The 15,000-nt window shown below is 37.8% G+C and overlaps 1 protein-coding gene across 4 annotated transcripts in view; it reads left to right on the forward strand.

The window, feature by feature from the left end:
* Positions 1–15,000, forward strand: part of LOC125041129 (helicase domino-like) — a 39,026-nt gene that overhangs the window by 11,069 nt on the left and 12,957 nt on the right. For all 4 annotated transcript variants that reach the window (XM_047635903.1, XM_047635907.1, XM_047635906.1 and 1 more), the window contains exons 3-22: positions 123–1,410; positions 2,039–2,640; positions 5,019–5,523; positions 7,076–7,291; positions 7,594–7,768; positions 7,885–8,071; positions 8,211–8,347; positions 8,466–8,652; positions 8,872–9,014; positions 9,297–9,511; positions 9,655–9,903; positions 10,050–10,279; positions 10,463–10,645; positions 11,228–11,732; positions 11,907–12,076; positions 12,229–12,372; positions 12,536–12,703; positions 12,886–12,981; positions 13,289–13,507; positions 13,661–13,873. In XM_047635903.1, the coding sequence (XP_047491859.1) occupies positions 123–1,410; positions 2,039–2,640; positions 5,019–5,523; positions 7,076–7,291; positions 7,594–7,768; positions 7,885–8,071; positions 8,211–8,347; positions 8,466–8,652; positions 8,872–9,014; positions 9,297–9,511; positions 9,655–9,903; positions 10,050–10,279; positions 10,463–10,645; positions 11,228–11,732; positions 11,907–12,076; positions 12,229–12,372; positions 12,536–12,703; positions 12,886–12,981; positions 13,289–13,507; positions 13,661–13,873 (5,832 nt within the window). The remainder of the gene's footprint in view (positions 1–122; positions 1,411–2,038; positions 2,641–5,018; positions 5,524–7,075; positions 7,292–7,593; positions 7,769–7,884; positions 8,072–8,210; positions 8,348–8,465; positions 8,653–8,871; positions 9,015–9,296; positions 9,512–9,654; positions 9,904–10,049; positions 10,280–10,462; positions 10,646–11,227; positions 11,733–11,906; positions 12,077–12,228; positions 12,373–12,535; positions 12,704–12,885; positions 12,982–13,288; positions 13,508–13,660; positions 13,874–15,000) is intronic.

The raw sequence follows: 15,000 nt of genomic DNA on the forward strand, positions 1-15,000 counted from the left end.
CCGTTGTCAATGGGTTAAGGATTATAAGTAAGATCTTTCTGCATAGAAATAAAGGTTGCAGTGTATAATTATGAAAGTATATATGAAAAACAAAGATCGCTGAACACTAATTTTTATTTCAGAGTAATGCTCCCAGCAGCAGCAGCAACAATGTCAGTGGAGGCATGGAGTCTCAGTTGGCCCAGCAACTCATGAGTCCGGTAAAGGGGTCCAGCATGGGGTCGGGTGAGGGAGAGCTGGTGAGGTTATCAGATCCACGCAGCTTACATTCCTATACACCGCACACCTCACCCGTCCCATCTGGCCATGCAACCCCTGTGGCAGCAGAGGTTACCCCCAACACCACCCCTTCCTCCTCTCCCCGGAGACCACTACCCAGTGTGTCTCTGGAACCTCCAGCCAAACGGATAAAAGTGGAGGAAAAACCCACTAATATCTTAGAACTTAGAAATCTCATTATTGATTGGAAGAAGGTTAAACTGGAGAGTGTTAAGGATAAGTACAATGACCATTTGGTGGAAAAATTCTTTCTGGAGAATGATGGCAACATGATGGACTTCCAGTCATGGTGTAAGAGGCCAACTCCGGAGCTGCTTCAGTACATTCGTCAAAACAAACTGGAAGGGGATGAGTCTCTGGAAGCTAAGTACACCATCCCAAATCCTCTGCAGCTTTCATCAAGTATTCAGGTCAAAAGTGAGCCTCAAACTGATTCTCAGTCTCCATCAAAATCTGGGCTAAGCTTGACTAGCAGAGGGTCATCCTCTCCAGTTAAGCCTAGTAAGGGCATGGCCAGTCCTGGTGTTGCTGCAAGACAAAAGACTCCATCTACAAGTGAGGCAGCCCCAAGTTCAACCCAGCAAGATCAGATGGTTGAGAAGGCAAGACAAGAAGCGTATGTTATGCAACGTATTGCTGCCTTGAGAAAAGAAGGACTGTGGCCAGAGAAACGTTTACCAAAAGTTCAGGAGCCTCCGAGGGCAAAGGCCCACTGGGACTATTTACTTGAGGAAATGGTGTGGCTCAGTGCTGACTTTGCTCAAGAAAGAAAATGGAAAAAAGCAGCTGCCAAAAAGTGTGCTCGAATGGTTCAGAAATATTTCCAGGATAAGGCATTGCAGGCACAAAAAGCTGAAAAAGAACAGGAAATGAGAACTAGGAAAATTGCAGCATTTATAGCAAAGGAAATTAGGACCTTCTGGGGCAACGTAGAAAAATTAGTTGAATATAAAGTAACAACCAAATTAGATGAGAAGAAAAAGAAGGCATTGGACCAGCAGCTTAGTTTTATTGTAGATCAGACGGAGAGGTATTCCTCTTGGTTAGCTGAGAGTATGAACAAACCCGTGGACTCAACAGCTGCTTCCACTCGTTCCAATTCACCGTCACGAGACAGTCGTGTTTCTGATGGTGAGTATACATTCTACCAATTTCTGTAATGTTTTGAAAGTTGTCAGTAAAGTACACTTCCAAGTTTTGAATTTGGGAAGCAAATTTTTTATAGGTTATTATTATTATTTTATATATATATATATATATATATATATATATTTTTTTTTTTTTTTTTTTTTTTTTTTTTTAATTATTATTGGGTAATTTCACAAAAAAATGGTTCTTATGTTATACAAGCCCCACCACCTATAAATTTTCCACTTGGTATTTGTCATTGTGAACCACTGGTTTTCACTCGTATAGTCATTGCAGTGAAGCATATAATAGTGAAAACCAAGGAATATGCAGTATTATAATTATGGACTTAAATATTTATAAATCATTGTTTCAGTAACATTAAAAGATGAACAAGTACAGTCTGGTAAATGATATATATTACAAAAGTTTTTTGTTTTGATGTGTTCTAATTAAATATTCAGGTACATATGGCAAATGATCCTCATTAATATCAAGACTTTTTTTTATTATCAATGACATCTTTAGTAAAAACAGTTCATAAGAAAAGAATTATTTGATGGACTGTAATAATAAATGTTACTAGGACTATTATCCAACTATTAGCTAACTTAGTCTTGTCAAATTACAGAGGAATTTCAGCCAGTGGAGTCATCTGATGATGATGAGGGCACCATAGCGAGAGAGGATGACAACCCTGAGGAGCAGGCCTCCGAGCTTCAGCTGCTACAAGAGGAATCCAAGCAGACCATCGAGGACCTGCTGAAGGAACTCCCTCCTGGCTACTTGGACCGTGATAGTGACACCTCCAGTTTTAGTGGTGATGCCGAACAGCCCGAGGCCCTGGAGGCTTCAGAGGCTGCAGTGCAAGAGGAGGAAGCAAGTGAGAAAAAGGAGAAGGAGAAGGAGAAGGAGAAGGGGATGGGGAAAGTAGAACCCGTGGACAAGGACAAAGGTGAAGGTGAGGGAGAGGAGGAGGCTATGGAGGTTGAACAGGAGAAAAAGGAGGAAGACAGTGAGAAGGTGGATGGTGTTGGTGAAAGAAAAACAGTTAAAGATATTAGAAAGAGGAAAGTGAAATTAAAGACAAGTGGGGGTGAGGGTACATCAAAGAAGGAAGTCGACAAAGATTTTGAGGTGGAGGAATCGGAGGATGATGATGAAAATACAATTGAAGAGCAAGAGGAGAAAGAAGGGGAAGTTAACCATCAAGAGGAGTTGAACGATTTGCAGGTGAGTGTGATTAATCTGAAGCGCAAAAATGGGTATTGATTTTATTTTATTTTTATTTTTATTTGTTTGTTTATCTTATTTTTATTGACTTCATATTTGAAATAGCTAAAATAGCTAGTATCCATTTCAGTTCTATCAAGAAATCTGAAAGAGAAAAGATAGGTGCTAGTAAATTTATCAGAAAGAAAAAATCGAGACCAAATGCTTCCATTTCACTTCATTTTTTGCCATAGAAGATCAAAAAGAAATATTTTCTTAAACCCGTATGATATTTTAGAGACTTAACTTTGTTTAAATGCTTGTAGGCATTAGGGATCCAGTAAAGTCTAACTGAAAGTTTTATAGAATTGTGGTCATGAAGACATATGTTGCACTTATTTAAGACAGAAGCATACAAGAATTGTTATTGGGAAAAGTTATGCACACTGAAACAGTTTCATATTAGTTCTGTAATATAGAATTATATAAACTAGGAAGAATACTTCAAAGAGGAAATAAAATTGTGTTGGTACGGGTCATTTGTGTCCAATTTAACCCATCAATGCCAGGTGACTTCTAATTTCATTATCACAGAGGGGACCTAAATGTCTAGTAACAAGTATCTATGTTACATACATCAATCCTGCTCTCAAGTCTTGTTCACAAAACAGTTATTTGCTTGGTTCCTTACTGTAGTCCTTGAAAATGCACAGCCCATCAGATATAGGCATAATTTATCTCTATACTGTGTTGCAATGGAAAGCATTTAGGGAAAGATCAGTGTAGTTGCCTGCCCAACATGTGACTAATTGTGACATGAGAGATCTCAGCATGAATGGGTTAACCCGTTACTGCTGGATCATGTGTATTGCCGTGATAACAAACCGCTTGATCTTCTGGGTACAGCTATACCTGTGGCGAAATTACTGGAGTCTATGATGCCGAGAGATTTCTAATACTGTCACTGATGGATGAAGCAGGGTTACATTGAAGTATATATGAAACTTGTTATAAACTTAATTTTATATTTTATAAGGCAGATACTTTTGAGCCTTATTTTCACAGCCTGTGAATATGACTAACCAAGGATCTAAGATCAAGAGATTTTTTCATTAATATTAACTCCTAACATATCAGAGGAAGGATACTTCATTTGAAAAAAAGTTCTTATATTATACAATCCCCTCTTACAAGTTCTCCATTCGGTATTTGTCATTTTAACCACTAGTTTTGACTCTTAAATCTGGAATAAGTACCTCTTGATCATATTGGTACATTTCGCATACAGGAAATGAAACTGGTGGTTCTCACCTCATTCATAGGGCGGGCAGTTCTGTTGCTAGACTACATTTTACTATTGCAAATGGCACTGCCCTTTTTTTAAACCAGTATCTTCAATGTTAGCATCAGTTGTGTTAAATAACACTTTATGGTATGTATTTATATATTCAAAATTAGAAGACATATTTCAAGTGTTTTAGGCTTTGCAGTACACTGCAGTGTTAACAGGATAGGCTTGTGCTGGCACGAGTATAACAATATCAATTAGTGTAGAAACTAGTTTGCCCTGGTTATGATGCTGAATATCAACCCTAGTAATGTTACACAAATAAAAAAAAAGAATGAAACTTTTACCTCTAGGGTGGACAGAGAAATCCCAGGATTTGAAGAATCTAGGAGTCCATGGTCCTATAATCTTATGGAAGGAGGATATTTAAAGACTAAATATGCACTGTCCCCTGTAGTTTTGGTGCCTTTTGATACATACAGATGGCTCTATATGTGCTTAGCAACCAAGGAGTCAATCAGTAAGCCCAGTGACCACGCCAGATTTCCCAATTCCTTGAATTTGTGGGAAAGCTTTTTTCTGTCTAATAATATTAATATTGATATTGTTACTATTCTTATAGATATTATGATTATTAGATAAGATGTTAGTAACATTAAAAACAGTAATACAAATGAGGCTTTCCAAAAAATCAAGGAAAAGGGTAAACAGGTGAGATAGGTATGACTAATAACTTACTCCTTGGTGACTAAGCACTTGTAGAGCCAACTATGTGTAAAGACAATAGATGAACTTATTTTACAGGGGGCATGACATGTATGATAACTTTTACTATTGCAGTGTGTCATATTTTATACCTTGCCAACTATTCATCTACTCGGCTCACTTCAGAACATAGTATCTCATAACAGTACCACCACTGCTACCAACAGCAAATGGTAGCATAATCACTAGTATTGATTTTGATTAGTATAGTTATCATTTTTTGTCAGTACTTCAGAAGTACTAGTAGCCTTACCTCAGGATATCCATATGTACATATGTCTGTTTCTATCTAACTTTGTACCTATGTATATATGTATTTTATATGTTATGATGTTAATTTTTTCAGGCGGAAAATGAAATGTCAGTTGAAGAGTTGAGAAGAAAATATGCAGAATTGGCTGCCAGTGCTGAACCAATGGAGGAAGACATCGACAACGAAAGTTCAGACGATGATGATGAAGATAATGAAGATGATGAGGAAGAAGAAGAGATGGAAGTTGAAGGCGAGGAGGAAGAGCTGCATGAAGATTCTGACAGGGACGAAGAGTGTAGTGAAGAAGGGGAAGAGACGCCTAGTGATGAGGAGGAGGAGGATCTTGGCCTCGGCTTGGCAACACTCATGGATGAGAATTTCGAGACCAAGGACAAAGTTGCCAAGGGTGATAGCGAGAAGGCAGACAAGGAGCTCCAGGATGCCTCAGCAGTGGCAGAAGCACTTCAGCCCAAAGGCTTCACCCTGTCTTCCACTTCTGTGACTACACCCATTCCTTTCCTGTTGAAGCACATGCTGAGAGAGTACCAACATGTAGGCTTGGACTGGTTAACAACTATGTATGAAAAGAAGTTAAATGGTGAGTATTTTTATGTATAATTTCACATCTATGCTTTTTTTAGACTACGGATTTAGATAAGTTTTGTAAAAACAAATGGTTCATGGTTCACAGGTTAATCCCATAGAACATCATTCCTATGCACTTTGGTGATACCAGAATTAGTAATTGAATTTTCAAGGGTTGTCATTGTAAAGTTTGGTCTTTATCCTATTAGTGCTTTGAACCAAGGAAAATATTAATATAGCCTACCTTGACCTTGCCTGTGTACCCCATTTATTTATTTATTATCTATTTATTTTTATTTTTTTTTTTATTTTTTTTTTTGGCAGGGGGTTCATATCTATTATTAGTATTGTTACTGTTTAAATTATTATTGTTGTTGTTATGGTTATTATTATTATTATTATTATTATTATTATTTATGCTAGTAGCAATAGTAATAGTAAAAAAAAACAAAAAAATTCAATGAATGAGTTCATAGAAGTAGTAGTAATAGTAGTAATAATACAAAAAAAAATTAATATGAATTCTTGGCATCAGGAAGTTAATATTTTATGCTTAGAGTTTATTTTGAAAATACTGCATGTTAATAGCATTTACATAATTTGTGGAGTCCTCTTTACTAATATGACAGTAACATTACAAAAGACAGGAAAGCAATCTGTCAGTTTTGGACAGCTTGTTTACGATCATCAAGTATTATACTCTCAATGTGAAATTTGGTGACAAATGATTGCCATATAGAAAGCCTGGGGGAATAAGAGATAAATTGAGGATAGATATTGTTTTATCTATAGTGGGATACTGTTTATTGTTGATCCAATGTTAGAGAACACCTTTTGAGATAATGAATATTATAAATTAGTGTACATTCATACTTAAAAAATAAAATATAGATGGTATTGATATTATTAAATTTGTCATTCTAATACATTTGATATGAGTAACAATTAACCCATTGCCAACGGGCATGGCATGTACGTACATGCCATGCCAACTGTGAATTTAGTTGTTTAATTGTTTTTACACATGGATGGCTGCACTTGTATTAGGTCACCAATGAGCCAATTATGAGCACTGCCTGTCTCACCCATTCACCCTTTTCATTGATTTACAAAAATATTTTACGTTATCTTATATTGCTGTTACTAATGTGTATAACATTTTAGTAATTATAATGTTCATAATAAAAATAACACCATCAATATTCATAGCAATAGTAAAATATACGTTTTTCCCACCAATTCAATTCAAGTAAGGTCACAAAGTCTACTGATTGACTCCTTTGTGGCTAAGCACTAGCAGAGCCATCTATGTACAGAGACATTTCACAAAATTATAAAAAATGAGCACAGCGTTTTCCCCATTTTTTATTCATTTTCCCCGGCGGCAATGGGTTAAGATCGGTCATTGTTGAATTCTTAGTTTTGTATTAAGGATTTAATGGGAATGTCATTTTAAAGAGTTGGTCATTGACAGGTATGCTATTACTATTATTATTATCATCATCATCATCATCATCATCATCATCATCATCATTATTATTATCATTATTAACCTCAATTTACAGGTATTCTTGCCGATGAGATGGGTCTTGGTAAGACCATTCAGACCATATCTCTCTTGGCCCACCTCGCTTGTGAGAAGGGTAATTGGGGGCCACATCTGATTGTTGTCCCTACCTCCGTCATGCTCAACTGGGAAATGGAGTTCAAGAAGTGGTGCCCGGCTTTCAAGATCCTCACCTACTATGGCACGCAGAAAGAGCGGAAGATGAAGAGACAAGGTGAGATTGGGAATACTCTAAATCTGCAATATGAAAGGAAGATGATAAGTGAAGCTTTGTGTGGTTTGTTATCCATATTAATAAACAACTGCATGGAGAGAGATGAATAGGGACAATGATATGACTAGTTGTCTAAAATAAAAATGGTAATGAGTTATAAAGACAGGCATTAGTCAACATTTTGGCCTTCAGCAGAGTTTCAGGGGGTATCACAGTGATGTTCTTCATTTGAATATGGGTTGATAAGTTATTAAGGTCGTAAATTTTCCCTTATTAAAACTTTTCTTGCTTTTGTGTAACAGGTTGGACAAAGCCAAATGCATTCCATATTTGTATTACTTCCTACAAGCTGGTGATCCAGGACCATCAGAGTTTCAGAAGAAAAAAGTGGAAATACTTTATCCTTGATGAAGCTCAGAACATTAAGAATTTCAAGTCGCAACGATGGCAGTTACTATTAAATTTTCAAAGCCAAAGGTTTGTTCTTAATTGTTATTGCTTTTGTATTTTGAATTAATTTGATACTCCAGAACATTTTTCCCTTAACAAATGGAATCTTACGTACTTATTTCCTTTCTCTCCTAACCACTTAGACGTTTATTGCTGACGGGAACACCTCTCCAAAATAACCTAATGGAGTTGTGGTCCTTGATGCATTTCCTGATGCCCAATGTGTTCGCCTCGCATCGAGAGTTCCGGGAATGGTTTTCCAACCCTGTGACTGGTATGATTGAAGGCAATAAGGAGTACAATGACAGCATCATTAAGAGATTACACAAGGTAAGATACTATGCCTGTCTAGTTGATTATTATTTTCTTTAATGGACTTTCTTTTTGGTATTGATTTTCATTACTTTGAATACCTGATTGGTAATAAGGAGTAAGGGAAAGAGCCATTGTTAATGAAACTCTTCTGCAGGTGCTGAGACCATTCATATTGAGGAGATTAAAGAGTGAAGTAGAGCAACAGATGCCCAAGAAGTTTGAACATGTTGTAATGTGCAGACTGTCCAAACGGCAGCGGTACCTCTATGAAGAATTCATGGCACGAACCAAGTATGTTGACTGACTTGCTACAATAGTTTTTAGTACTGTGGTTGATGTTGCTGCTGTTTTATCATTATCATCACCATTATTATTATTACAATTACTAAGTCTTCCATTTTACTTACAGAACTAAGGAGACTTTGGCATCAGGCAATTTTCTGAGTGTGATAAATGTGCTAATGCAGCTACGTAAAGTTTGCAATCATCCTAACTTGTTTGAACCACGTCCAACTGTATCGCCCTTCATGATGGAGGGTATTCTGTACAGAGCCCCATCCATAGTTTGGGGAATTACTGACTACGATCCATTCAAGGTTAGTTAAGTCCCTTCAGGAAATATAACTACTAGTTTAAACCTTTTTGTAAATGTTATCTATACTATACTTGTCTGGATAGACTATGCATTTCTCTTGTATCTAAACTTTTCTGGAATGTGATTTAGTGGTTGAAGAACTGTATTTTTGCTGGTCATTAGTAAATATACACTTAGGATTATTGAAAATTCTTAATTTTTTGTTTTTTTCTCTCCACAGCATGTAGACCTATTCAGCTTAAATTTACTTCTTGCTGACCTAGAGCTATGCCTAACGGCATTTGCTGCACATCGCATTCGCAAGTTCCAAGCATCCAAAAGACTCATTGAAGAAATAGACTCTGCCCCAGACCCTCCACCAAAGTAAGGATAATTGTTTGTTTTCCTTTTTTACAATATTGGATTGTTGTTACATAACTGTGCTGAAGATAATTCTCAAAGTCAATAACTGTAAATTTTTAGGCGGTCTGTCTTTATTATTTAAATACATTATAAGGTTAATCATTTATTTTTTGGAAGAAATTTACTTTACAAAAGTGAAACTTTTACATTGCTGATTGATTTGATTTTTATTTTTTATTTTTTTTTTATTTGTTCATTCATTCATTAATTATTTATTTATTTATTTATTTTTTTTTTTTTCAGGTGTCCAGCTGGTAAAATCAAGCTCCACGTGCGGCCGTCTAGTCAAAGTGTGCCTAAGCCAGGAACTTCTCCTGTGACCACTCCTAGAGCACCAACTCCTGTAGGGACTGTGCGAGCTCCATTGCAGCAAGCTCCTGCAGTAGCAGCAGCACCTGCTTCTGTGCCAGGTGGAGGCATGAGGTTCCAGCTGGTGCAGCAAGGAGGTACAATAAAAGGTATGTTGATACAGTGTTCTCTTTGCTTCTTGTGTGTCATCGTCAGTAGTGTGAGTGGAATTATACAATTTTCTTTTTGGTTTATAAATATCAATAATAGGGATGCCAATAAAAATGTAGTAATTTATCTTTTATTTATATAGCCATCCAGGTTGCACCAGGCACAGGCAGCAGTGGAATGATGGTGCAACAGACACCCCAGGGACCACGTTTGGTCGTGCCACAAAGAGTGGGCATTAGTAACCCAACTGGTGCTGCCACTGTGGGTGGAGCACCAACAGTTGCTGGTACATCAGCAGTTGGAGGACTTCAGCTCCTACAAACTTCAACGGGACAGCTGTTATTAACAACAGCACCTGTACAAAAGCCAGTGAACCAAACAATGTCTCAAGGTATTCTTTTCTTACTCCCTCTGTTTCATATGTTGTTAAATCATGGAAAGATTTTAATTTTTCTTTTGAGTGTGAAAATCAAAATAGTATCGAGTTCATAATTATCTGAAGTGATGCATTTTTTTCTTCTTCTTAATGTAATTTAGGTGTCAGTGGGACAGCAGCAGCAGCACTGCTACAGCGTCTCCAAGGGTTAAAGGGCTTGCAAGGTTCAATGATAACAACAGGTGCAGGTGGTCGACCTGTCTTGAGATTACCACTACCTACAAACACTCTGAGACCGCAGACTCAGGTCTTGGGCACTGTTCCTAATCCTGGAGTAACACAAGCAGTAGGAGGAGCAACAGCAGTACGTCCTCCTATGACTCCTGTTCAGGTAAGAAAACAATTATTTTCATAGGGATTAAGGATGATGTCTATGTAATTGGTAATTTGTTGATATTGAATAAAGGTGCTTTAGTGAACTTAAAATAGTCATAGAGCTCCCAAGAGTGTTACTGACAATGTCAATAGTAAAAGGTGGTGGTGAATGGACTTTAAATACTTTGTTTAATCGCAGAGTACACCCACTGCAAGTCCTGTGAGGCCTGGACCCTCATCCCCAGCACCTCGGTTACAGACAGCCAATTCAACCCCAAGCACCACGCCCACCAAGGTCATGACGAGGGTTGAACAGCGGGAGCTGGAGCGCCTAGAAGAAAAGAGAAAAGATGAAGAGAGAAAAAGAAGCTTGTTTTTCCTTGTAAGAGAGACTTTTTTAGAGTTAAGATAATAATTTTGAAAAAAGAGTTATAGGAAATGTGAATGATTGAATGGATATAATTTTAATGTGTGTGTGTGTGTAAGTGTAGGTGTAAGTGTAAATCATGGTTAACATTCATTGTGGATTGTTGAAAAGGCAACAAGAGTTACCCAAAGAAATCTAGAATGCTGAATGCTTGTATGTATTTCCTTTGTGTTTCCACTTTCTTTTTAATTTTTTATAAATTAATAACAGTTTGTAAAAAAAAAATAATAACAATTGAATTCAGTAGACAAAGGACTACATGAGTCGAGTTACAAATATGTAGATTTCGACATTGTAAATCTGATGCAATCTTTAGTTTATCAAAATGTTTCCTCCCCACATGCTCTGGGTAACTTGTACTAGGATAGGACAAGGCAGGGTACCTCATTGGAAAACCAAAACCCGGTACCCAGAACTGAGATAGGCAGAAGTGGGGTATCACTTACTAGGATTAGTGCACTTGTCAAACTCTATTATTGATCTGGGGAAAAAAAAAAATTACGTGTAAATTAACTATTCCATATTTTTTATTTTCAGAATGATCTGGATGAAAGAAAGCGAAAGAACAGAAAGGATAAACTGTCGCTCATTTCCAAACTAAACACCCGCCGCTGCCATGCATGCCCCATCTATGGGTCAGATCTGATTGAGGCAGTCAATGTCATTGGGAATATTCAGGGACTGGCCTTGAGCAAGGATTGGTGTGGCCAAGGAATGGTCAATTGTCAGCATGCAACTATGGTCAACCCAAGATATTATTGGTCCCAGACTCAATCACTTCACATGATGGTGAACACTCCTGTGACCTATCTTCAGAAGCTGAAGGATATGACAGACAGATATGTGTTCTGTATTCCGTCAGTGGTCGCGCCGTACCCTCAGATGAGATTGAGTCATCCACAGCCTTCCAAACTGTGGATGGATGAGCGAGTGAAGGTGATCATGAAGAATGGGCTTGGGCCGAGAATGTCACCATTGCATCATATCATGAATGCTTCTGTTACACAATTCCCTGATCCAAGACTCATTCAGTATGACTGTGGTAAGTACCTTTATATTAATAGATATTTTTACATCATCCCTGTGGTATAAAAATGTATATATATATATATTTTTTCTTTTTCTTTTTTTCTTTTTTCTTTTTCTTTTTCTTTTTCTTTTTCTTCTCTCTCTCTCTCTCTATAGAGTTTAATGTATACTCCTCTATACCTTACAGGTAAGCTGCAGACTCTAGATCGCCTTCTACGTCAGCTAAAGTATGGGAGTCATAGAGTCTTGATATTTACACAAATGACAAAAATGCTGGACGTTTTTGAAGCCTTCCTCAATTACCATGGACACTTGTATTTGAGATTAGATGGCACAACAAGAGTTGACCAGAGACAGGTAAGTTGATATTTACAGAGTAGAATGGACTGACATATAATGTGCAGATACTTCATTCAAAATATTGATGATAGTTATACATGTAATTTCCTTATCAGACGGGTTTTGTTTTTGTGTGACATATTTTCATGGAATCTTGTTTCCTTTTATAGGTTTTGATGGAGAGGTTCAATCAAGACAAACGCATCTTTGCTTTCATTTTGTCAACTCGGTCTGGAGGTATTGGTGTGAATCTCACTGGCGCAGACACGGTCATATTTTATGACTCAGATTGGAATCCAACCATGGATGCTCAGGTGAGTAAAAGTAATGCTTTGCATATGCAAATCCATAAACAGTCTTAGGAATGTGAAGTATGACTAAAGAAAATTTTTACATTGTAAGAAGATTAGCAAAACTAGAAACTATCATTGTTCCATTAAAGTGGCAACAGCATACATGATTTGACATTTTCCACAGGCGCAAGACAGGTGTCATCGTATTGGACAAACCAGAGATGTGCACATCTACAGACTCATATCAGAGAAGACCATCGAAGAGAACATCTTGAAGAAAGCCAATCAGAAGCGCCTTCTTGGTGATCTCGCAATTGAAGGCGGCAACTTCACCACAGCGCACTTCAAGAGGGTGAGTTACAGTGGCAAATCCGTTTCACTAAATTATGTCTACAGAAGCCGATGATAGTGTTTGGGGAGAGATTTGGTCACTACGTTCTTTATTTCTTGTGCCTACAGACTAAATTTATTTATCTGATTTAAATTGGTTTAAGGGAGAAAAAAAAATAATTATTTATATCATTTCTGTTGCAGTCTACCATCCAGGATCTCTTTGATGTTAATGTTGCTGAACAAGATGCATCAAAGAGAATGTCAGAAGTCCTAGAAAAGAATGGCGCTCCAGAAGAGGTTTGTTCCTGTTATTATTTACATACTTCATTATAGATTGTTATAAACTCGGAGACATTTCATAACTTTTTTATACATATTCTCATGAATCCTTATCTGTTTTAGATTCAAACTTGTTTTAAAGTTCCAATAAAAATGGTTTATTTATCCATTTGCAACATTTTAAAGGAGCACTGTGGTGGTTTTATTATATGTATAATAGATTTAAGATTGATTGTCTTGAATAATATCATTTGCTAGAAAAACATTCCCAAATAGAATGTAAATTCAAAATGACACTTCCTCATGGGGTCCTTTTAATCAACAGGGCAAAGAGTACTCTGAAGGAGAAAGAGTCAAGATGGGAGCATTTGAAAGTGCCTTAGCTGCTGCCGAGGATGAGACTGATGTTCAGGCAGCAAAGACAGCAAAGGCAGAGGCTGCTGCAGAGTTGGCCGAGTTCGATGAAAACATTCCAATTGAAGACGGAGAAGGAGGAGAAGAATTGAGCAAGGCTGAGCAGGAGGTAGCACTGCTAATGAAGCAGGTGAGCATTGATACTAGAAGTCCTTTTTTTGCTGTTGTTGTTGTTAAGTCACCATTGTTAAAAGGTATAAATGTGTTTTCACTATAATTTTTTTGATTTAGCAAAAATCAAATTTATATAGGTAATCATATATTACTTGATCTAAAATTTCAGTTGACTCCAGTAGAAAAGTATGCCATGAAGTTCATAGAGTCTGCTGATGATGGTTGGGCTGCTGAAGCAGAGCGCATGGCAGCAGAAATTGAGCAGCAGAAGAAGGAATGGGAATTAGGGCGCCTGCAAGCTTTAAAGGAGGAGGAGGAGCGTTTGGCCCACAACTCGGATGATGAGCTTCTGGCTTACTCTTCTGCCGATGCACACAATCAGGTCAATATGAAGAAAAAGAAAGGTAGAAATAAGGGCCGTCCAAAAGCCAAGGGCCTGAAAAAGGCTGAGGTTGAGTCCCCCAAAGTTGAAGTGTTTGAAGAGAGGGAAAAATGTAGTAGGTCATCGTATGTTAGCACAAGTGACTCTGACAAAGAATCAGAATGTGAGAGCAATTTTGAACAACCATCAGCCAGTGATAGTGGGGAGGAAATGTCAAGTAGTGAAGAGGTCTATAATCCAGTCAGACAGAAACTGAGAAACAGCAGTGGAGCAAGTGCAACTAGCAGGACAAGTAGTGAAACGTCAATGCCAAAATCACCCCCACCAAAGGTCTTGTTCAGCACCGTGTCTGAGGATAGTCCAAGGACTCGGTCAAGAGGTCATGTCAAGATCAACCTCTGGACGCTTGACGTAAATCCTGTATTACCAGGCGAGAGACCAATGCCTTTCAGTAGAAAGCAATTGGCCAACCTCAGGGATCAGGGCATGCCTATGCCACCTTCAGATGAAAAGGGATCTCCAACACCCAGTGATGACAGAGGGAGTAATCTTAGTGGTCAGGCTGTGAATGGGGAGCTTGATAGAAGGGGAGGGAAGGGGATGGGTAGAGGGGAGGGGGAAGACCTAGATGTTGATGTTGTGGGAGATTCTGGGGACTCCAACACTGTGGATGGAACACAAGTAGGAACAGATGACGGAAACAGCATAGAGGATTTAACGGGGACTCTAAAATCAAATGGTCCAACTCAGATCACCGTGGAGAATGGTGGTGGTTTGTGAGTCTTGGTTGCGTTTCTGCTTGATGGTATAGTTTTTATGATTACATTTTAATTTATTTTTCTATTTTCAGTATTGTAAAGTAACTGGTGCTGAAAAAGTGTCACGTAATAATCCGATTGCAATTTTTATCTCTGTGGAAAGTTGACAAATCATGTTATGGAAGAAAAATATAGACTGTGATGCTTGTAAATATTGTAAATTTCTTGTACATCACACAAATAAATGTCTGTCCCTGAATGATGCTGATTGTTTTCTTGGTACACCAGTTGTAAGGCCCATTAAAGCTTGTTTTGGTGTCATGCTTATCCTGACAGCAACCACACTTCAGCATACACTAGCTGTATGGT

The sequence above is a fragment of the Penaeus chinensis genome, chromosome 30, assembly GCF_019202785.1.
Source record: "Penaeus chinensis breed Huanghai No. 1 chromosome 30, ASM1920278v2, whole genome shotgun sequence".
Lineage (NCBI taxonomy): Eukaryota > Metazoa > Arthropoda > Malacostraca > Decapoda > Penaeidae > Penaeus > Penaeus chinensis.